At 39.3% G+C, this 22,997-nt stretch overlaps 3 protein-coding genes and 3 long non-coding RNA genes across 6 annotated transcripts; 2 read left to right on the top strand and 4 right to left on the bottom strand.

The window, feature by feature from the left end:
- Nucleotides 1–547: 547 nt before the first annotated feature.
- On the bottom strand, nucleotides 548–1,551 carry LOC110854507. Its single transcript, XR_004835687.1, has 2 exons — nucleotides 1,375–1,551; nucleotides 548–1,298 (listed from the first exon to the last, which is right to left on the bottom strand). It is a non-coding gene; the product is annotated as an uncharacterized LOC110854507 (long non-coding RNA).
- Nucleotides 1,552–3,576: 2,025 nt separating this feature from the next.
- On the bottom strand, nucleotides 3,577–4,577 carry LOC110854648. Its single transcript, XR_002548339.2, has 2 exons — nucleotides 4,436–4,577; nucleotides 3,577–4,330 (listed from the first exon to the last, which is right to left on the bottom strand). It is a non-coding gene; the product is annotated as an uncharacterized LOC110854648 (long non-coding RNA).
- A 306-nt stretch (nucleotides 4,578–4,883) lies between these two features.
- Nucleotides 4,884–6,136, top strand: LOC110854614. Its single transcript, XM_022103080.2, has 4 exons — nucleotides 4,884–5,141; nucleotides 5,234–5,338; nucleotides 5,406–5,594; nucleotides 5,738–6,136. The coding sequence occupies exons 1-4, from the start codon at nucleotides 4,931–4,933 to the stop codon at nucleotides 5,986–5,988; spliced, it is 756 nt and encodes a 251-aa protein (XP_021958772.1). The 5' UTR covers nucleotides 4,884–4,930; the 3' UTR covers nucleotides 5,989–6,136.
- Nucleotides 6,137–7,250: 1,114 nt separating this feature from the next.
- On the top strand, nucleotides 7,251–7,935 carry LOC118436857. The gene is made up of 2 exons (XR_004835738.1): nucleotides 7,251–7,526; nucleotides 7,597–7,935. It is a non-coding gene; the product is annotated as an uncharacterized LOC118436857 (long non-coding RNA).
- Nucleotides 7,936–12,490: 4,555 nt separating this feature from the next.
- Nucleotides 12,491–17,769, bottom strand: LOC110854589. The gene is made up of 4 exons (XM_022103048.2): nucleotides 17,536–17,769; nucleotides 16,949–17,177; nucleotides 13,206–13,592; nucleotides 12,491–12,716 (listed from the first exon to the last, which is right to left on the bottom strand). Exons 1-4 carry the CDS (start codon nucleotides 17,747–17,749, stop codon nucleotides 12,566–12,568), a joined length of 981 nt encoding a protein of 326 aa, XP_021958740.1. The 5' UTR covers nucleotides 17,750–17,769; the 3' UTR covers nucleotides 12,491–12,565.
- Nucleotides 17,770–19,791: 2,022 nt separating this feature from the next.
- LOC110854506 (arginase, hepatic) lies at nucleotides 19,792–22,557 on the bottom strand. Its single transcript, XM_022102938.2, has 8 exons — nucleotides 22,446–22,557; nucleotides 21,937–22,068; nucleotides 21,731–21,827; nucleotides 21,220–21,308; nucleotides 20,938–21,114; nucleotides 20,540–20,805; nucleotides 20,175–20,413; nucleotides 19,792–20,109 (listed from the first exon to the last, which is right to left on the bottom strand). Exons 1-8 carry the CDS (start codon nucleotides 22,446–22,448, stop codon nucleotides 19,868–19,870), a joined length of 1,245 nt encoding a protein of 414 aa, XP_021958630.2. The 5' UTR covers nucleotides 22,449–22,557; the 3' UTR covers nucleotides 19,792–19,867.
- Between the last annotated feature and the right edge of the window lie 440 nt (nucleotides 22,558–22,997).

Genomic DNA, 22,997 nt, shown 5'->3' with positions numbered 1-22,997 from the left:
TATCCATCATTGGACAAGCTTATCGTTCAAATGTATATTTCTTAAAAAGTACAGTAGATATTCAAATACTTTTTTTTGTCACTAGTAGACCAACCAATTGGTAGTACAATGTCACGTAATCAGGTCTCAAAAAAATTTCAATATGGGGAAATAATGTCTTCTACCGCGAGCTTTCAAAATTCGGATGTCAGAAATTATCCATCATTTTTATTTAACTTCGTATTTTTAACAATCTTGTAATAAATGATCGGTAAAAGTAATTTTTAGTAACGTGTTGGCCCACCCTGAGCAGATATTACTGCTTGACAGCGGCGACCCATCGATTCGACGAGAGTCTTTGTCACTTCCGGGGTCACAGTTTCGAATGCATCCGAAATTGCATTTTTTAGGTCCTGTTTGTTTGAAATATAATAGTTTCTGATCCGTCTTTCGATATGGTCCCACAAATGCTCAATTGGATTCAGATCCGGACTTTGGGGGGCCATTCCAACACTTTTATCTTGTTTTTCTTGAAGAATTCCCATGTAGTCTTCGCAGTGTGTTTGGGATCACGATCTTGTTGGAACGTGTAGCGGCGCCCAAGACCAAGTTTTGCTACAGATTGCTTTATATTACGGGACAATATACCCTGGTACACGTGTTGGTCCATAGTCCCGTTTAAGAATTCGTGACCTCCAGTCCCTGCGTAGCTAAAGCAGCCTCAAACCATAACGCTTCCACCGCCGTGTTTTACGGTGGGGTTGAGGTTCTTCAATTTTAGAGCCTCGTCTGATTTTCTCCAAACTCTGGCACGTCCATCCGACCCAAATAAGTTGTATTTGCTTTCATCAGACCACAAGATCGAATTCCAAAAACTTATTCACATGCTCCTTTGCAAACGAAATCCGTTTCTTCTGGTTGACCTTTGAAATGAGTGGCTTCTTCCTGGCTCTGCAACTCTTAAATCCTTCAGACTTGATTACTTTAATGATTGTGTTACGACAGGTTAGTTTTCCAGTTTCATTTGCAACTTGATCTCTGATCTTAGAAATTGTCAATTTTGGGTTGACCTTCACTTTCTTGATAATGGCACTTTTTTCTCTCTTAGAGAATATTGGCTTTCGACCTCTTCCTTGCTTGTTTACAATTAGTCCACATAATTTGTGCTTCCGAATTATATATTGAACTGTTGAACGAGGTATTTTAAGCAAATTTGCAATTTCTTGTTGGGTTTTCTTCCCATTGGCATCGCCCTGATGGTGCTTGATTACCAGTTCGCGAATTGCAAATGGCGTCTCCTTGACCTTCTTCCCCATAGCCTATTTTGTACAAGTTTTCTTCGTTAATCGTAAGAAAATGATCTAAGAACAAAAATAAATTAAAGAAAGAACTTACCAAAACAAATTATTCTTTTTTTCAGCTGAGGAGCAAAAAAGATGGATATTTTATAACACGTTGATTTTGAATGCCCGCGAGATAATTTATTTTTACCCCATATTGAAATTTTTTTGAGACCTGATTACGTGACATTGTACTACCAATTGGTTGGTCTACTAGTGACAAAAAAAAGTATTTGAATATCTACTGTACTTTTTAAGAAATATACATTTGGACGATAAGCTTGTCCAATGATGGATAATTCCTGACATCAGTGTAGGTTTAGGGCCAGACGACATATCAGATATTGTCGAAGACTCGAATGTTTGTTACGACCCAGACAAGCTAATTATTTATTTACTAACAAATTTCTGTTCCTCTTTAATGTCTCGAGGTGTAAGTAATTCAGTAGTTGATTATGTAGTTAAAGAATTAGACTATTGTTTCTCCCAAGTTTCCAAAATAATAATTAAATTAGCTAGTAAATATATTGTTAATAATTTAGCAGATTTTTCTCTGGAACTAGAATCACTGTTGTCTGCATTGGACAAGTTAAAAACAGGTTATAGTCGCCAGAAACTTTACGAAACTACAAACAAAATTGTTAACCCAGTAGAAATAACTTTAGGTACTAGAGTAGATTTAAAACTTAAAGATACAAAAAGAGAGCAAGTGTTAGTTCCCGAAACGTTTATGTACGTTCCTATTCTAGAGACATTAGAAAGAATATTTTCCGAAAATCAATACTCTAAATATCTATTAAATCCACCAAAAATTGTGTCTTTCTATGAGAAATTTAGTGATTCTCAAAGTTTCAAGTCCAATATTTTATTTAAAAATTTTCCAAATGCAATTCAAATTCAGCTTTTCTATGACGATTTTGAACCTGCTAACCCAATTGGGCCAGTTCGTAGTGTACATAAAATTGGGGGTATTTATTTTATTATTAGAAATTTTCCTGATTATATCAATTCGCAACTTAACCAAATCCATTTATTGGCACTCTTCCATACAGAAGATGCAAAAAAATATGGAATAAGTTCAATTTTAAAATATATAATTCCAGACATAAAAATTTTAGAAACTGTTGGATTATTAGTTCGTAATGAACGAGTACTTGGTACAGTTTGTTGTCTTGTTCACGACAATTTAGGAGGAAACACTTTGCTAGGCTTTATGGAGTCATTTAACGCAAATTATTATTGCAGAATTTGCTGTACATCACGCAATGAGGCCCAAGATACTCTTGACCACAATAATATGGTACTTAGGGATAGGGTTAATTATACTCAACATCTGATTGACTCGAATTTTGGTGTCGTTAGAGAGTGTGAGCTTAATAATTTATATTATTTTAATTTTCTAGACAGTCCAACTGTGGACATAATGCACGACCTACTGGAAGGAGTCGTGCCGTACGAGATCAAATTAGTTATTCAGAAGCTAATCAGTATGGGCAGCTTTACTTTAGAAGAAATTAATAATAGAATAATGTGTCATGATTTCGGTTTTTTAGAGTCAAGGAATAAGCCATGGCCACTTCGTTTAGATTTATGCGGAAATAAATTAGGACAGAAGGCCGCTCAAGCGTGGTGTTTAGTCAGATTTCTTCCAATTATTATAGGCGACTTAATTGTAACTGAGGATCAGTTAAAGTATTGGGAGCTGATTTTACAATTATTGGAATGTATGAGCTTAATTTTTTGTCGAAAATTTTCTGAGTCAACAATCGAGACTATGCATTCATCAATTATTAGGCACCATGAGCTGTTTAAAACATTGTTTCCGGAACGTAAACTAATTCCCAAACATCATTTCATGACACATTACTCTTATGTTATTAGAAAATCTGGTCCATTAATTAATCTTTGGGCAATGAGGTTCGAGGGCAAGCATAATTATTTCGTGCAGTTAGTTAGCCAAATAAAAAGTTACAAAAATATTTGCTTGTCGCTGGCCAACAGGCATCAACAACATATGTCTCACGTTATATCTAGACACGATTTGAGTGACGATATGAAAATAGATATTATTTTCCCCGTGCTGTTGTCACAAATTTCGGATTCTTTTGACTTAATTGAGTTACTTCGAGGATTTAAAGGTTGCGAAAAATTTGATGAGAAGACCTCAATATTTACGACCAATCAAGTTTGGTTTCGAGGGTATAATTATAGATATAATTTTGTTGTATGTTATGAGATAGGACCAGTTTTCCCAAAGTTCGGCATAATTTCTGAATTTATTGTTTTAGAAGATAATTGTTGTTTAATACTGCTTCAGGAACTAGAAGTAAAATATTTTTATCGAAATTTGTTTGCTTATAAATTATCTCCCGTACAGGACCGCTTTAAATTAATTAACATCAGTAGTTTAGTAATTCATGACGCTATGGAAATTCAAAATAATTGTAAATTAGATGGTATGTATGTTATTTGTAGACATCACTTATAGCTAGTTTGTATTGAACCTCATATGTAATATTTATTATAATATTTTTTTAGTTTTTTCAATAAAAAAATATGCAGCACAAATTATTTTAATTAATGCGATTTTTATTTAAACCTCACCAGAGTTGCTTCCTAAATCTCACCAAACAGTGTAAAATCGATAATTTATCAGTGTCAATGGTCATCACCATCACCGTGTTAACGATATTATGGAATGGGGATGAATTCTCACCGTGTTGGTGCTAAATCTTATTTACACCAACGGGGAGGATTTCACACCAAAACGGTGTAGCCGCATAATCTCTCCGCGCGGTGTAAATCCGGTGAGGATATTTCTTGCAGTGTAGGGAAACGTTTTCTTGGAGGGTGGCTTGCAATTTGGCTTCATTTGATTTCAGCAGGTTTTCCAGGATGACTTGCTGCTGGGCAAGGACTTGATGATCTGTGGCTGCCTTTTCCAATTTCCGCCGTATTCCGTTAATTGTATCGAGTTGATTGGCGTCAGAAGTTTCCATTTTCGGGTGATTCTGTAAAGTTAAAAAATTAAATATGAGTTTTCGGCGTAATGTAAATTAACATTTGTTCGAAATTAAATTTCAAAACTAGATTTTCCATGCAAATATGTAACTTACCGAAAAATTATTTATCAACAAGAATACGTTGCCTTTGGTTATGCGAGATGCAGAAAAATGAAGAATCGGAATAACTTCATGACTCGAAGTCTTTATAGACGGAGTAAAAAGTAGGGCAGACTTGTATGACAAGAAGATAAGGTCTGGAGACAGAGCAAGTCAATATAAGTGTCTAAACATGTGCGTATTAAATAACACTTAGTTTTGAAAGTAAGCTCATTTATTTATGAATATTGTTTGTTTCGAGTAACTCACTCTGACAAATATTCATATATGTGTAAATTTACCAACTAAAAAGACAGGTCTACTTCCTCGACGAGATATTTACATGCGTCAGCGTTATCAGTATATATGTACATATTTGTTTTATTTCTTGTTCAGTGACGATACCGGCGAGTTAATACAGAAGAGATTGTTTCATGGATCTCTCTACTAAAACCCATGTTCACCTCTTCCCGAGTTTCAGTTGGAATTTGGCCAGCACCCTATCTCAAGATGCCGGAACCTTTAGATAACACCTTCCATCATCGATCAAGATGTGTACCTTTGGTAATTGGTACACAGCTTGAAATTGACACCTTGGCAACAAACGGGTCCCGCATTCTTGCAGCTACGCAAGATATGATAGCCAAAAATGAGGAAATGTTGCAAAACTGCACAAGCGGAAATCGTGGTCAGGAAGTCGTAGTTGTGGAAAATATAAACGGTTAGTTTACATTTGGAAGTCTTTTAATTGTTACCGGAAGTGATCAAATCGTACAAATTATAATTTTTTTTTCTTTTGCGTTTTTTCCTCAGAAATACATTGCTCCACTCGTAATGCACTTCCACAGAGTGAAGAAGAGGGCAAAACGTTATTGCAAAATTCACACGACTTATCCATCCATAGTATCAAATCTGTTGGTTAGTTTGCAATACATTTACGGAAATGCTATAAAATTATCAATAAAATAATTGGTAAAATCGTTAGATGAAGATGTCTCAGAAGATGATAGCATTTGCCTGGCAAAGGAAGACGCAGATGAATTAGAAGAAATTCGGAGTAAACTAGCTGAAACCGGGAAGTTAACTAAAATTTGGGAAATACGGCGCAGGAACGAGGAAAGACATCTAAGTTTACTAGCCTCCAACCACCAAAATTCAATCTGGGATAAGATATGTAAACATGTCACATTATTCAAGATTCTGCTCTGACCTTGTCTGCTATTCTTGCCCGGTCGAATTTTTTATCTAGTAATTAAGCAGTGGCATAAAACGATTAAAACGGCAGGCTAATTTATTGAACTACTTGTTTTAATTTAGGCACTCTACAGAGTTGGCGAGGCTGTATTTGGATCAGATTTGTGGCGTTATTTGTATCTATTTTGGCTGGGATTACCATGGCCTTATGGTCATTTAGCGATATAGTTAATGATGAGAAGCTGGTTAACTCGCACGACTATCACGTCGCCACGACCCGACCCAACAGCACGTTGATGCAACAATTACCAGCTTCGACACGGATCGCCGACAACAATTCTTTAGCAATTATTCCTTCATTTGGTGAAAATTGAAAATAAACGGTTTTAAGAAAGATAAAAAGTCGTTACTTACATACGTACATATTTATCTATGTACTACGCGAAATCGTAATGTATAAAAGCAATGTATGAAAATAATATTATCTCATTTTTAATAAATATGGGCCTGCAAAAGAATAAATAGTGCATCACTTTATCACACTTTACACAACAAAATAAACACAACAGTTTTAACTTTACTTCCTGAGTTGCATATGATGTACATAAGTTAGCGTCAACAAAAACAGTGATACATATTTACATATATCGTACAATTGCAATTTTACGATTGCAATGCGGAATTATCTACCAAACTTGAAAGGGTTATAGCCAATTGCATTTGTGAAAAAAGAGGATTTCCACTTTGGAACAGTACTGTCAAGGTTATGATTTTTTGAACTGAAAATCTCAAAAGCCATCTAGTTCAAAGAATTTTTCTCTTGGTGTCAAAATTTTTATTCAGTGAGGATAATTCACCGTTTCTCACAGGTCAGAATGATTTTTTGAAAAGTTATACCACGGCTCTCGCATCTGATTACCTATTGTTTGATTACCAATTGTTTATCAACCTCAATTTTCTACTACATAGAAACCTCTATGAATATTTGCGAAATATAATTTTGAGAAAACCTTAATTTAGGAATAAAGAGAACATATTTATGTTTAGGAAAATACTCCAAATATACAGGCAAATATGCATTTGTACGAAAAATCCTCAAAATATGTACATATTTATATTTATTCATATTTACATTTCATGTATTTATTACAGTTACCACATTTAATTCATTTATTTAACCTCTAGAAAATCATTCCACTGTTGTCAATAAAATTCTAACAATTCCCCTCGAAAGTCCTCTAGCAAAGAATAAGATGGATAACTTGTTAATCTTAAAGCGAGACTGGTCCCCGAGTTGTAAAGGCCTGCAAGATTTTGAAAATCTTGACATATACTTTTTGTCTTCCGTATTCCATCCTAGCCGCCTCCAAGATTTTATGGTTTTAACGTTCTGACCTAAATAGTACCCTCCAAACTGAAGAAGGGTTCCCCACCACGTAACGAACTCAATAATATACAAACAAATTAATAATATCGATTTGCCGTGCATATGTGATGCATATTGTATTAGAGTAGCTGATGGAAACATGATCAGTACGTAAACCAAAATATGTAATGGCAAAATTAACTTGCCGTAATAGTCCATTTCATAATAATGCATAAGTTCAAAACATCTGTATTCGTGTGGCAGGTTGTCCCGCGAGCGGAGGTCAAATTTAGTTCGATATTCTTTCATTCCGGCCCTCAGATCTTTAGACATTATCGGTGTTGAGTAGAATACAGGAGTGAATATTGCTTGAATGTGTAAGCTGAACAGAATGGAGGATTGGGCAATCATTATCCAGTATCCGAACGAAAGAAGAGCCAGGATAACGTGTCGATCCTCTGGGATCAACGATGAGAAATACATCGGATAACGTGGTGCTGCCGCTACATGTGACGCAAGTGCGATAGGAATGCTCATCATGAACAGGTTAATCATCACTAAGATTGTATCCAACAAAGGTCCTGAATCCTTCGTAAATGATTTTGAAATGTTCCAGTGTCCTATGCAGACATACAGTAGCACAACGAAGTTAAACAAACACTGCCTAGTTAAGCTCAACCTTTCTTACCGTAATATCTTCTTAAATAGGTTAGCAGCATGTTTAAGAGGTCAGATGTGTCCTGAGCTTGAAAAATGGTCACCATCATCAGGAGAGAAGTAAACATAACGTAACTATCAATTCAATATTCAATATTCAATTTATTAGCATTTGATATGGCCATGAGCCCTCATCAATAGAAATTACAGAGCTAGATATGTAAATGTAAATAAAGTAAAGTAGTCAGAGGAATAGTGGGAAAACCTGGCTATGGTGTAGAGCCAGGAAAACCACTATCACCTCTGGGAATGTGGCCCAGAGGTCCATTCGGCTCTGACTACATCACCCAGGCAGGACAAATGAGTGATAGGGATCATAGGCAGATTCCGCGAGGAACTGCTGATATCCAAATGAGGACGGCGTCGTGACGGCGGAAGCAAGGTGAGTGAAGGTTGTTGGGCGGGGCGTCCACGGACCACGAAATACCTTAGCGCCCTCACGGGCACGGGCTACGTGTCCCCTTCACGGTCACACAGTGCGACCAGGGCCGAGCGACACTACCCACTTGCCCCTTCACCCCTCACAGCACAACCGGGCCATGGGACCCCCGTAGGCCCGACTACACTGCCCACCGCCATGCACGACCCCGTCCCCACTCTTCTACCAACCGCCCCCACGGTCACCACCCCGATATACCAAACAATGACCTACCTGGGGGGAGTCCTCCATGGCGTAGATCCTCCCGTGCACTTGGTCCGGCGAATCCATCTTCGCCTGATGGCTCGGCTTGTCGTTGCTGGGACGGGTGTGGCAGGGGGTGTCACAGGGCGAAAAGCCTGGGACACACTTCACTTGCCCTGGCACACCCGCGACCCAGATGGAAGAGAGAGAATCCAGTTGCAGAGCGAGAGAGAGACACGTCGTGCACGGTTGGAAGCCAAAGAGGATCTCCCAACATAACGTAACTAAAGAACACGATGACATTGCGTAGTTCTTCCATGGTACACGAACTTCTGCACCTAACGGCTTGCACTGCCAAAAATGCGCCGTGAAAAAGGAATACTGCGAACGTGCATCGACACTTCCAACAAGGATACCGGGACCAACTAACTCTTGTTGCTTGATTAGCCCCAATCCAGTTCAGAGTCATTATCCCGCAGATGTTTGCAAGGCGAAAATTGATGCGAAATAATAGAAAATATAGTTTAGAAAACGGCTTCATGGTGGTGGAATGTTTCGTGTCAAAAAGAAGTTTAACATATGACCTATATTTTGACAAATTCATTTTGACTGTTACACCAAACTATCGAATTTATGGAAAACCGAAGTGCATCCTCCTAAATATGTTCGCCCTGTGTATAACTAACTCATTTAGGTACACATATGTAAGCTAGATAATAGATTAAATTTTATAACATTAAACACTCCATTAGAAATTTACAAACTTCTTATAACGATTGTCCATTGCAATACGTATGAAAACCGGATGGAAATCCGCCCCATTCACCGAATCAAACTGAAAAATTGGAAATACTTCACCACGTATGTATTTATGTAAGCATTTTGGTAGTAAATTCAAGTAAGAATTCCACATCGACGTTGTGAGACACTAGTTTAAAAGTTCCTTGGCCCTCACAATTTTCCAAAGCAAGTTTATTCAAAGTATCAGCAATTTTAACTATGTATGTCCTTTAAGCCTCTATGTTCCAGTGTGGCACCCTTTGAAGGTTGCCGTTAGCTTTAGAAACATTTGAGCTCTAAAAAAAGATCGAAAGTATCACAAGGCTACAATATCTACATGCAGATGTACAATACCTGTTAAAAACTTATTACCGATAAATTAAACGCTATTTTATTAGGCTTAGATGTAATATTATTTACGAATTTGTCTTGATTATTGGTATTATGTAGTTGGTTAGTTACATAAATGCATAAATTCTCTTGCAAGAGTAATATACATATTTCTCAAGTTTAACCAACTTAATTACGAACTAGCCTAACAAAAAAAAATTATATCGTCATAATTATACGACGATAAAAAGTCAACATAAAGCTAAACATGTACAAGCAATGTAATCAGTCCATCTATGTATTTAGAGTCCAAATTTATAGTATAAATTTATAACAATTCAACGTTTTACATAATGAGGGGAAATGACCGATACGTTCCATAGCTGTTCGCATCGATTTCATTGAATTGAATAAAATTAATTGCAAATGAAATTGTAGGTACAAGGACTAATGTACCACAGCATTTTTTGAATTATGTGTAACCACACCCCCTATAAAAATCTAGGAAGAAAGTTTGGAAAAATGAGAAAGTCAATGTAGACCGTGTAGAACAAGAGTTAGACCTATACTTTCATTTGCAATTTGACTTCCCCCTAGAATACGAACATTTTGATGCATCAAGAGTTTCAAAATTCGAAAGTTGGCGTTTTTTACGTACACAGAAATCGTCAAAAAACTCTTTGCCCCAGCCATTAGCTTCTGACAACCTGATGCCAGATTTTTCCTCTTGGAAAGAGCTACATTTTCAGCTTTTGTTGTCCGAAGCAAATGGCTGGGGCAACGAGTTTTTCTGGGTCAAAGTTTCTGAGGGAGGGGCTTATACGGCAAGTGCCGTAACAAACGAGGGCTAATGATATACCAACATTTAAGTTTTTTGTATTTTTATAAGCCAACATTTAAGTAACCCAGTGTAGTTTAATTAAATTAGACGCATGATTGATGGAGCGCGACAAAGTGCGACGGATACGACACTGACGCGCGATGGTAGTTGATACCCACCAGAACCCGAGTTTAACACTTTCACTCGCGAAATATGGAAAATGCTTTTATGGAACGCTTGGTCTGGTTTATCTCTAATATGTATGACCCGTACAGGAATTATGCATGTATAAAGATAAGTATTAAGGGAAAACAACTGGCCAGCTTCATTATTGATTCAATGCACATTAACTTGAACGGCTATATGAACATACATTGCAAATTAGCCCATATATGTATGTCTTATATCTATTATGGTGGGCATGTAACATGCCGCGGGCCTCACCATGTCACACTTATGGGAATCCACAGAAACTTCGTGAATCTTGATACATGAAAAACTTGTCTCAAGTTTCTCAGGTCTTTCTCGAATTCCGAACAATTTTTAAACCAATTCTGCCCAAAAACACGGAGATTCAAGATTAAGGGTGCAACCTGGTAATTGTGGTTACAAACCCAGTTTTTACAAATCTTTAATAGCAAGTTGAAATTCTGCATGACAGTATATGGGTGAAATTCATGCACGGACTCTTCATGTCCGCGTATGAATAAAGCTTACATTCCGCGATAGAATTAAGTGGGTACGTACATAAACATTAAGTAAGCCATTTTAACTTAAATAATCCGACGTTTCATTTCGACGTTCTTGAAATGGTCGACATCCGGTTAATTAAGGAGGGTGGTGTTCCAGAGATTTTCCAAAGGGACACAGTTTTCATCACCAATAGATTTTTTGAAAACATTCCAAAGTCCTGATTTACTCGTGTTATATATATTTTTACGCCCTACGTATTTATACATAAAGGGCATCCCATATGTAAAGTGCAGATGGAAAAACCGCCCTCATTTTGCTGTAATTAAATTTTGTTCGAAGAAACTAAATTTACACAAAAGCTTAGGATCTGTATGTGTTAGTTTTATCGTTAAACCAATTTCCTATCCCATTGTAACTTAGAGATATTAGGTTCTTCCGAGCTCCGCCGAAGGGTCGTTTTCACGGTTTTTCCTAAATGTCCTTTGCGATTCTGCTCCAAACTTTCGAAATCTTCGAACGATTGCAAACTTTTTCTCTCGTCTAGAACATTGTCCTCGACAATTGGCCCAGAAGTTCTCGATACCACGTGTTTGAGGTACATTTTTAGCGTTGTTTGGTTTTTGTGTATCTCATTCAATGTGTTCGGGGACATGAATAACCAAGGTTTTCTTTTGAAACATTGCCTTTGGCTTTAGTCTATATTCGCATTTTGCATCTACTGGAGTAGTTGCTTGAAAATATGTACGATCGGGAACATGATCAGGGTCAGTGGTCACTTAGATTTCATCATAAATAACCACGAGTTTGCTCAACCTTTTTTTGGAAATTTTTCTGCATGCTGTTTTAGCTTGATGGTGCTGGGTCAATACATTTTTCTTTGCCGATTGCTTTACACACCCTTTCATGCCTAAGACGTGAAGTTTAATTCGACATATCGTTGAGTTCGATATCTTTTGTGTTGTGGATACGGCAATCATGGAATTGCGGGAGCTTCTTTGAGAACATCCTAATTTTCTCGACATTTCCTTTCGTTGACTGAATAACCGCCTGACATGATATTTTTTTGCAATTCATGTCACCGGCAAGCTCACATCTTGTAATTATTAGGTCGACAACGAATCTACGTTTTCCTTGCCTGGCGAAGTAATCAATCGTCTTTTTCTAATCACGCCGATATGAATTTTCGTGCGCGTGAAAATCGACACTTCCGAATTTTTTGGATTCCGGCTCGTGTATTACATAGATAAGATTTTTTGATGAAATCTGAAATCAGTTATCTTAATCTACATGATATTACCTAAAATATGACTTATCTCTGATCAATTTTTTCCAGCCCGTACCCTTAAAATCAATGGTTGACCGAGCTGCACTTTACTTTTGGGATGCCCTTTATGTGCATTATTAAATTTGTGCACTCCAATCCTTACCGGAATTATTGATCACCTACATATTTATTATGTACACATATGCAGTCAGTTAAGAATGGTGTCAATTAGTAGCTAAGTTCACGCATCTGCGTATTAATTAGTGCAATTAATTCATCAGAAGTTATTTAATCATCCAAATAATTTTATTTTGGCGATAATGCTACAGAAGTGTGTATATTAGAGGATAAGTAGAATTTTAACGTCCCCAGCGATCTCGATCGTTCGAATAGTACAGAATAAATCCGGTCCGTTCACTATACCAGTTTGTATGTAACGTTACGATGAAGGGTTCTCGAACCGTGTCGTATTTGAAACTTCCGGAAAAGTACGTGTTCGTATTGCACTTCCTAAAACAAAAATGTACATATGTAAATAGATACATACTTAGATTATTTTTTCGTAAATTTAAGCAGTATTATCTTAAAACTAGTGCTGGTCACGAGCCGAGCTGAGCTAGGTGAACCCCGGCTCGGCTCGTTCCGATAATAAACGAGCCAAGCTGATCTATTTGAGCCAAGCTGATCTATTTGAGCCAAGCTGATCTATTTGAGCCGGGTTGAGATACTGAATCAGTTCAGGTCTCGAGCTCAAATTTCAACTAACCGAGTTAACTCGAGTTTTAATATGTAGATTTAGCCAGCGAGCTGGCTTAGCAAGTAATTTTCTCGCTAAACAAGAAATTAAGCTCTCTGGCTTATTAATCGAGCTGTTTTGGGCTCGGCTTGTAGCTCGTTTCATCATAATCGAGATCACTCAGACTCGCTAACTGCACTAATCAAAACTTTTACTACATATATTAGGATAGGATTGTCTATTATTTAAGCTTAAGATCTCACTTTTCCAACAATCTGACCGAATCCCCATCAACTTGATGAATATTGATGTAATCGTAGCAACTAAAGTCTTCAAAGTCAATATAATAAAGGCTCAGGCGATTCAGCATCTTTGGCTGTTCTGGATTAAGCACCCAGGATCCGAACTCGTTGGGTTGATAGCGCGCTCTAGGGTTAGGATAGGAAAATTCTTCTGCGACACCTTGCGCCCGATTGTGGTGGAAATGGACGTGACTCTTGTTACCCCCGGTCCACAGCGTTTCGTCTACGGAGTTCGAATCGCCCCGGAAATAGAGCGAAAATCCGGTCTCACTTCCCCCTAGTGTCGAGCGGAAGACAACGTAGGCCACTTGACCTTCCACCTCGTGGGTGGCGCGGTCACCGGATAAGCTGTAAGGAATATATCAGCGGAATTAATTGAGACTAGTCTGTAAAGCCCGCAAGGCGGGCTCCAGGATAGAGAGGATTTTAATTCATAACTAAGCATTTGCTGAATGACATCCATACAAAGCAAAGAGAGCGTGGACCTTTAGCATGTTGTACCATTTGCAAAAATTCCAAGGCATTAACTAAATTTGTTTAATTAAAGAACTCGAGAGTAACATAACAATAACCCGGAACAAATCGTTACGTTAAGAGACCAATTGACGACTCTAAGGGGTCTGTCGAGGTCACCTTGACTTTAGCGTGTGTCCCAAGTTATGTGAGGACTATAAGTCATTTGCACCTAGGTCACACGTCATGTGACAAATCTATGTAAAGATATCGAGTACAGAAGTCACGTATAGGTATACTTAGGTCACAGGTCAGGTGATCATTTTAAATCAGGTAATAGGTTCATAAGCCAATTATAGCGAGTGTGCCCAGGTTTTGGGTCAACTGTATAGGGGGTGTGCACATGTTACAGGTTGACTGTCCACTATAGAGGGTGTGCCGTCCAGGTTCTGGGTCAACTGTCGACTTTAATGGGCGTGCCCCTCAGGTTCCGGGTCTACTGTCGACCATAGGGAGTGTGCACACGTTACGGGTCAACTGCTAACTATAAGGAGTGTGCACACGTTATGTGTCAACTGCCGACTATAGGGAGTGTTCACACGTTATGTGTCAACTGCCGACTATAGGGAGTGTTTACACGTTATGTGTCAACTGCCGACTACAGGGAGTGTGCACACGTTATGTGTCAACTGCTAACTATAAGGAGTGTGCACACGTTACGGGTCAACTGCTAACTATAGGGAGTGTGCACACGTTATGTGTCAACTGCCGACTATAAGGAGTGTTCATACGTTATGTGTCAACTGCCGACTATAGGGAGTGTGCACACGTTATGTGTCAACAGCTAACTACAGGGAGTGTGCAAAAGTTATGTGTCAACTGCCGAGTAAAAGGGTAGTTCCCAAGTCACGGGTCAAATCTGGGGGTATACACATTTTTCTATTAGTGACGTATCCCGTTGTTCTGGTGTATTCGACGTTTTTGAAACGTTTGGACACTTTCTACGAAAAGCGCCCTCTAGCGGAGAAAATACAACCCAGTACCTAAAAATGTTGATAGGTGGCGCTGTGTGGTAATTTAAAGAACTATGGGGGTAAGGTGATACACCCATCGAGTGAAGCGCTTGGTTCAAGAGGTAACCCACACACACACACACAACTTTGCACAATTCTTGTTATGATGACAAGTCTGTGAAGCCCGCAATGCGGGCTCTTAGGAAAAACGATTTTATTATTTTATTACGAAAAACGTTCAATCACGACTCTAAAGGGTGTGACCACGGAAAAACGTTCACTAACGACTCTAAAGGGTGTGACCACGGAAAAACGTTCAGTTACGACTCTAAAGGGCGTGACCACGAAAAACGTTCAGCCACGACTCTAAAGACTGTGACCACGAAAACCTTCAGTCACGACTCTAAAGGGTGTGACCACGAAGAACGTTCAGTCACGACTCTAAACGGTGTTACCACGTATAACGTTCAGCCACGACTCTAAAGACTGTGACCACGAAAAACGCTCAGTCACGACTCTAAAGGGTGTGACCACGAAGAACGTTCAGTCACGACTCTAAAGGGTGTTACCACGTATAACGTTCAGCCACGACTCTAAAGACTGTGACCACGAAAAACGTTCAGTCACGACTCTAAAGGGTGTGACCACGAAGAACGTTCAGTCACGACTCTAAAGGGTGTGACCACGGAAAAACGTTCAGTCACGACTCTAAAGGGTGTGACCACGGAAAAACGTTCCGTTACGACTCTAAAGGGTGTTACCACGTATAACGTTCAGTCACGACTCTAAAGACTGTGACCACGAAAAACGTTCAGTCACGACTCTAAAGGGTGTGACCACGAAGAACGTTCAGTCACGACTCTAAAGGGTGTTACCACGTATAACGTTCAGCCACGACTCTAAAGACTGTGACCACGAAAAACGTTCAGTCACGACTCTAAAGGGTGTGACCACGAAGAACGTTCAGTCACGACTCTAAAGGGTGTGACCACGGAAAAACGTTCAGTCACGACTCTAAAGGGTGTGACCACGGAAAAACGTTCAGTCACGACTCTAAAGGGTGTGACCACGGAAAAACGTTCAGTCACGACTCTAAAGGGTGTGACCACGGAAAAACGTTCCGTTACGACTCTAAAGGGTGTTACCACGTATAACGTTCAGTCACGACTCTAAAGACTGTGACCACGAAAAACGTTCAGTCACGACTCTAAAGGGTGTGACCACGAAGAACGTTCAGTCACGACTCTAAAGGGTGTTACCACGTATAACGTTCAGCCACGACTCTAAAGGGTGTGACCACGAAAAACGTTCAGTCACAACTTTCAAGGGTGTGACCACGAAAAACGTTCAGTCACAACTTTCAAGGGCGTGACCACGAAAAACGTTCAGTCACGACTCTAAAGACTGTTACCACGAAAAACGTTCAGTCACGACTCTAAAGGGTGTGACCACGAAAAACGATCAGTCACGACTCTAAAGACTGTTACCACGAAAAACGTTCAGTCACGACTCTAAAGGGTGTGACCACGAAAAACGTTCAGTCACAACTCTAAAGGGTGTGACGACGAAAAAGGTTTAGTCACGACTCTAAAGGGCGTGTCCAGATCAAGAGGCGTAGTCAATTTCAAGGAGTGTTCAATTGTTCTAACGTTTTATAGACGTTTAAGAACTTGAAGCGAAAGCCCGCCCTCTAGCGATGAAAAACAACCTACATCCTGTAGGTGGCGCTGGTAGGTAAATTAAATTAGTAAGTGTCAACCATTGCGTGGGTTCCCAGTGGTCACAGGTCATATGTAAACTCAGGGGGGTGTGCTGAGGTCTCAGGTCATATGTCAAGTCTAGTGGGTATGCCCAGGTCACAGATTAAATATCAAGTCTAGTGGGTGTGCCAAGGTCACAGGCCAAATCCAAAGTCTAGTGGGTGTGCCAAGGTCACAGATCCAATGTCAACTCTGGAGGGCGTGCCCGTTCATGTGATCAAGTCGGATCTAAATGCGTGTAGCGTTAGTTAGTCAACGATTTGGAAACGTTTTGACACTTTAGCGGAGAACGCCCTCTAGGAACGAAAAATGCAACATAGTGCCCAAACTGCCGCTAGGTGACGTAAGCTTGGACAACGTAAGACACGTGTGTAATTTAATCATAATCAAGCGCCAACTGGTAACACACAGACACACACCACTGCACAATTCTTGGTTCTGATTGCTTTGTTTGAGCGGGAGTTTTTAAATTGCTTACATTTTTCCACTTTTCCCAACAACCGCTTGATTTCCAACGTTCAGGAGGGAAATGTAGGCATTGTCGTCGCTGGGGAAGTTGTCGCTGTCCAGGGTGACGAACAATCGTCCCGTTCCCGGGGATCGGATCGTCCAAACGCAAATGATCCCGTTATTGTAATGGAGACCACCCCCAATGGTGTACTGGATCTGACCGCTACCTCCTTCAAGCACACCGCCACATCCTTCGGCTACAATATGTACAAAATATCAATGTAAAATTATAAACATAAAAGATACAAAAACGAATGACAATTTGTGACTTGTTAAGCATGTGCATTCAGGGATACAGATTTGTTTTCTCATTTTTAGCTAAATTATCTCAACTGGAGATAAGGCATGCCGCACTTTAAACAAAGTAAGCGTATTATGTAACTTAGAATACGTATTTAAGTTTCGCTATTTTTCAATTAAAGTTTAATTTATTTCTTAATGAATAAAAACTTGAATCCTAAGTGGGATATAATGCATGACAGATTGGAACCTTTCAGTCTCAATTAAACCATAAAAAACGAAAATTTACTAATTTAGCAAAGTTCGCGAACTTACTTTGAATCACGTCCGGTGGTGGTCTGACCGTCGTCGTGGGTGTCGTGGTTCTCGGAGGTCTCGTTGTCCTCGGAGTCCGTGTCGGACGAGGTGGTCTTGTCGGTCTTGCGGCAAATTCACCCCCATTTTCCTTCCTGGAAATTGACGGTGACGCCACACAAATGGCGACCACGCCCAATACGACGATCAAGGCAAGCGTTGTTTTAGCGAACATTTTACTTGACTGCTCAACCGGTAAGTGGACGCTGATTTCAACCACCTTCTGCTTTTATGCGAATTGATTTTCAAGTTGCACGTGCAAAAAAACTTAGGGTGAGTTATTATCGAACAAAAGTTTCGCAATCGTGGTCATGTCGAACATGGAAATTTAATTAAAAAAGTCGTCCCACAAAAGAGATTCGGTGTGTGGAGTGTTTAATGATGTATCTGTATGTACTTCAAACCATGACGTGATACATATTAATAAATGCTCACAAATGTATGTATGTATTTACGTACCTCTGGTAAAACCGAGTCCGACAGGTGCAAATTGCATAAACATGTCACAACTTGGATGAAAAGATTGTGATGTAAGTACTTATCAATGACGTCCATAAAACGGGAACTTGTCACGTCTTCAAAAAAATTTTTGGAGAGAATATTACACTGGAGTTTATAACAAACATAGTCTCAACTTAAAAAGTGATAGTAGAGTAGACGACTATATCGCTTATGTTTTAAGGAATTTATTTTTCTTCCATTGAAAAGCCAGTTAAATTTCAAGTAGAAAGCATGAATTAAACTTGAAAATATATTCCTCATGTGGCGATGAAAAATTGGTCACGAGAGGAGAAAGTTCTATTAAAAATACGCACGAAATCAATCGACAAAGTGTATCATTCCCGGGTCAGAAATTTTTTTGTGACCTTGACAGTTATATGGGTTTCAGAACAGACCCTTTCCTCATCTTTGATCAATATTTGGTGGTGAAGTTGACTGCGGTTCGAAAATGCCAAGGTCAAACCTAAAGTGCAAATGAAGTCAGAAATATGGATTTTAATCCAGTTTTTCACGAATTTCGCTGTATATGTTAATGTGGAGCCCTTCACAAAGGTCGGTGGCTTTTCGCCCAATATGGACTAGTTGAGGGGGTGTTCCATCTTCACTATGACGTTAATCAAATATTTTTTTAAACTATCTCGTCTCCATAATCCAGAAAATTGGGCGGTTTTTGCCCAATTCCGCCGATTCCCGCCAAACCCATGAATGTAGGCCGATAAGATAACCTTCGATCTCTATTTCGTAATCCACTAACTCTAAGAACATTTAACATAGATCCTACTTCTTTTTTAGTGGAAATATGGCTCCGTCTCAAAGAAACTCCCATCTGTAGACGCGTTATTTTTTGTTTGTTTTTTACCGTACCGCTGGGAGAGGGTGTTCGATTTTTTGGCCTTAGCTTATGTTTGGGCAATTCATAGCATATGACGCTTTCTACTCTAAAAGGCCTATATCTTAGGGTCATTTGTCAGTGCTCATCTGATTTCTAAAGTTTAAACGTCATTTGTGTGGCCAAAGTCTCCTGCGTCGGACAGAGATTTTGTGCTATTCTGGTGTTTAAAGCTTCGGACATCACTGTAGTCCTCCTTGACATTGGACAACCGGAACTTTTATCTCAGAGATAGACACTGTCCTTAGCATTACTTTAATACTTTGGGCAACCAGATTGTAATTGTACTTGGACTGCTACACTACATCAAACATTGTGCATTTTTTTCTCGTGCAAAAAGTGAAAAATTATTGCCGCGCGCGTGTAGTTAACCTCCTCCTACTTTTGACCTTGTAACGTCAAGTAAAAACGGTCAACACCAATGATAGGCACTGAATGTATGCACAAACCGCAACTGACCTTTTAATTTTATGTTGACCGGTTCAAAAACTACGCTCTACTATCACTTCTTATGGTAAGACTATGTACATACATAGTTACATTTGTAGACATTTGTGCTCTGAGGGGCATGAAATTGTAAGATCTGCTTGTTTTTATGCATCGAGGCAATAGACACCCAGAATTTGGCAAAGCAAGCGTTCATGTCATTGGTAAATTGAAAAATCCGTGCATAATTTTGCCAACTTTTGCAAAATAAAGAGACACTCTTGACCTGACATGTGAGTATGTAAGCTTACAAAAATTTGTACGCTAATTTTCCACAAACACGGTAGTAAACTTTTGTAAAAGTTTCCCAAATTGGAAAGTTGACAAAGAGATTGTTGAGAAATTTATGGATACGTATTTATTGATACATACATAGTTCCATAATTACGATATTTAATGTTCGCGACGGGGTTTATTTTACGTGTGATCTTTTCCTAATTTTCGTGGGTCGAATTTTCCTGGCTTAATTGGCCCATGTCCACGACACGAGCCAAAAGCACAGGCCAGAATTTTTCCACTGATAGTAGCCGTTCTTTCACCTTCTGCCTGACTTCCCAGGGAAGGGTTGACCTCGGCAAGTTCGAACCCTACCAGGTTCACCGTTCTGTACAACTCATCCAACATGGACAGCGCATCTCGTACCGTTAAACCTCCCGGAACTGCGTAAAATTTCAAATATTTAGCACGTGCAAAAATACAATCCTGCCGAGAATCGAACCCTAACCTGGTGTTCCGGTCGTATGTCCGACCTCCAGATCGTCCAAGGAATCTATGTCGAACGAAATGTAGACGGGTCTCGTCCTCCCGCCAATCCTATTAAGGACGACGTCAACAACGCCACGAATTCCTAGTCTGTCCACATCCCGCATATTAAAGGACGCCATGCCTAATCGGTTCAACGTCTCGATTTCCCCAACGTTCACGTCACGCAGGCCAATGTGAGCCAAGTTGGCGGCGGGAATTCTGAAAACACAAATTACTAATAGGAAAATCTATGGCACAAATCCAGTAACCGATCCAGACAGGCTTGGGGTAAGTTGAACTGGTTTGGGGCAACGTGAAATTAACCGCCAAGTTCAAATGCGTTACCTCGGAATGACCCAGGAGAAATCGGTTAACGCGGCATTTGCACCGCTCAACTCTCTAATCACGAAGGAGAGCGGCATACCATGCAAATTTCCGGTAGGTGTCGTCTGAACCGTGTTAATGTCGGCGTGTGCGTCAATATAAATGACGGCCAAGTCTGGATAAAATTCCGATACGGCGGACAAAGTAGCAATCGCCATGGAATGATCTCCTCCAAACGTTAGTGGAAACCGGTTATCTTGAAGAATTCGCTTCGTGCTGTAGTAAATCTGAAAGATATTTAATTTCACAGAAGTTTCGGAATCAGATTATGAAATACATACTATTTTAAAGGTCTCGTAAAATTTCAGGCATCAATTAGATTATGCCTATGAATTTCCATCCATACAAAACTAACTCACATAACGTGTCGCCTCCGCAACGGCGGCTGGATTACGGACATATGCACGTTCTCCGTTGAAATGTTGGCCCAAGTAGACGTCCCCATAATCGAGAACATTGTGACCTTCGTTGACTAGAAACTCGACAATTCCTGAACTTCGAATTAAACCCGGACCATGTTCGACGCCCGGTTTCCGCTATAAATATCGAAATTCTTGTCAAACGATTTTGTTTTATACTGGGGGATAATTCGGGTTTGAAGCGTTAAAAATTATTTAAGCTTTCGTACAAATAACACCAACCTGCCCGGTGCGTATGGGAGCCCCCTGCACCCCGATTCTTCTCAGCTTGGGTTGGCCATCTTGCGAAGGAACCATGGACCGCGGAAAACCTAGATTGTGTATGTTTCGTATGAAAATGAGTACCAGACCTGGTTTAGGGACCATGCATAAAGAATGCATTTTGACCTTATTTTTGGGAGCCTATGTCGTAATTAATTTGTAAATCATATGATGTCTTGACCTCTATCCTCTCAAACTAAATCATACGTTGTATTCGTGTGCACGGCCGCATGTTAAATTTAGATGTAAGTTACATACGTAGCTTATGTCGATGGCGGAAACATTAAAACATTTTTTTTTCAATTTTAAATTTCAATATATTAAATACAAAGTTTGTCACGCGATTTTACGTAGCTATTTATATGCATACAAACTTTACACACACATACACGCGTTTATAAGCTAATTATGCATGTAAAGTGGACATCCATCCGCAAAAATGAGTATCAGGCTGAAGAAACTTATGTATCACCTTGAGCGTAGCCGGTTTGAGATTGCTGATAATAAGTTTGGAGGAGATTTACACAATACTCAATCTGTCTTGATTGACGCTGCAGTTTTTTCAATGTCTATGAAAAATATGAAAAATATTTTAATAAAAATACTGATGAAAAATACTGGTCAACATTCTTGACTCAAGAAGCATACATATTTTTTATGTAAATGCTTCAAACTTACCAAATTCTGCCGGAAATTTTCATGCGAAACCTGTCCTAAATGTAATCCTTCTGTGTTAAATTCTTCTTCACGGGGTACAGAGGTCGACACACAAATGTGGATAAGTCCAATAAACCCAGTAATCTGTAAAATCTTGGAACAAACATATAAAATAAGGTCAAACCTCTCTCAAGAACTTTTCACATTTATGTATGTAAAACTTTAACTGAATATGCAGATTATTTTATTCCACTTTTTTAAATTTACTACATATGTACTTCATTGCGAATAGTTTGTAAAAACAACAATTACAACCTAGTAAATAAAGCAAATTTATGTACAGTAAAATCTCTAGAATTTTTCGAATTTGAACTGCCAGAAAAATGCATATTATCCGGATTAAGTGCACTTTTTTAAATTTAAACGTTTAATCACTGCTTTACATAAATAAACTATGTAGGACGTGCTCCTTTTAATTGTCCAACAATCCAAGTTAAAAATAATTACATGCTTCCATTTTAAATATTTACCATAACTGAAACGATTCCTCTTGCCAATTTGTAAAATATTTGCACATTTTGTCCTTGTTGATACACGTCAACTCACTGAATTGAGCTTTGAAATTGAACTTTGGGTGAGAAATGAGCTCGTCAGGTTAATCTCACTCAATCAAAACTTTTGCAACAATGTATTTACACTCTTAAAAATAAAATCTAGGATAGTCAGGCAGCTATTGATTTCCCGGTATTAAAGTTGCTACCATTTGATATTAAAAGTATGTATGCATACCAGTCTGTCAGGGATGGTCAAAATTAGAAGTGAGCCGGGCTTGGGCTTTAAGTGGGCTAGCCCGGGCCCGCCCAGGCCCATTGGGCTTTGGGCGGGCGGGCCTGTCAGCAACCGGGCTTGGGCGGGCCTGGGCTTTTGAGGAACCAAATTTAGTTGGGCTGGGCCTGGGCGGGCTTTTGCCCAGCCGGGCTTGGACTTTTTAGGAAAAGCCCAAGCCCGTCTCATATTTTTTTGGGGGGTGAATGAGACACTATTCAGAATTGTAGCACACCGGTGCACAAGGAGTTCTTCAT

The sequence above is a fragment of the Folsomia candida genome, unplaced genomic scaffold (assembly GCF_002217175.1).
Source record: "Folsomia candida strain VU population unplaced genomic scaffold, ASM221717v1 Fcan01_Sc010, whole genome shotgun sequence".
Taxonomy (NCBI): domain Eukaryota; kingdom Metazoa; phylum Arthropoda; class Collembola; order Entomobryomorpha; family Isotomidae; genus Folsomia; species Folsomia candida.
The sequence above is the reverse complement of the archived record's forward strand: the minus strand, read 5'-3'. Positions and strand labels throughout refer to the sequence as shown.

Coding starts and splice junctions, on each gene's coding strand:
- LOC110854614 (XM_022103080.2), top strand. CDS start 4,931: ATGCCGGAACCTTTAGATAACACCTTCCATCATCGATCAAGATGTGTA. Junction 5,339..5,405: donor CCATAGTATCAAATCTGTTG/GTTAGTTTGCAA, acceptor TAAAATCGTTAG/ATGAAGATGTCTCAGAAGAT. Junction 5,595..5,737: donor TTCAATCTGGGATAAGATAT/GTAAACATGTCA, acceptor GTTTTAATTTAG/GCACTCTACAGAGTTGGCGA.
- LOC110854589 (XM_022103048.2), bottom strand. CDS start 17,749: ATGTTCGCTAAAACAACGCTTGCCTTGATCGTCGTATTGGGCGTGGTC. Junction 13,593..16,948: donor GTTGGGAAAAGTGGAAAAAT/GTAAGCAATTTA, acceptor TATTCCTTACAG/CTTATCCGGTGACCGCGCCA. Junction 12,717..13,205: donor TCGGTCAGATTGTTGGAAAA/GTGAGATCTTAA, acceptor TTTTTGTTTTAG/GAAGTGCAATACGAACACGT.
- LOC110854506 (XM_022102938.2), bottom strand. Junction 21,828..21,936: donor AAAATTTCCGGCAGAATTTG/GTAAGTTTGAAG, acceptor TATTTTTCATAG/ACATTGAAAAAACTGCAGCG. Junction 20,806..20,937: donor TTGCGGAGGCGACACGTTAT/GTGAGTTAGTTT, acceptor AATATCTTTCAG/ATTTACTACAGCACGAAGCG.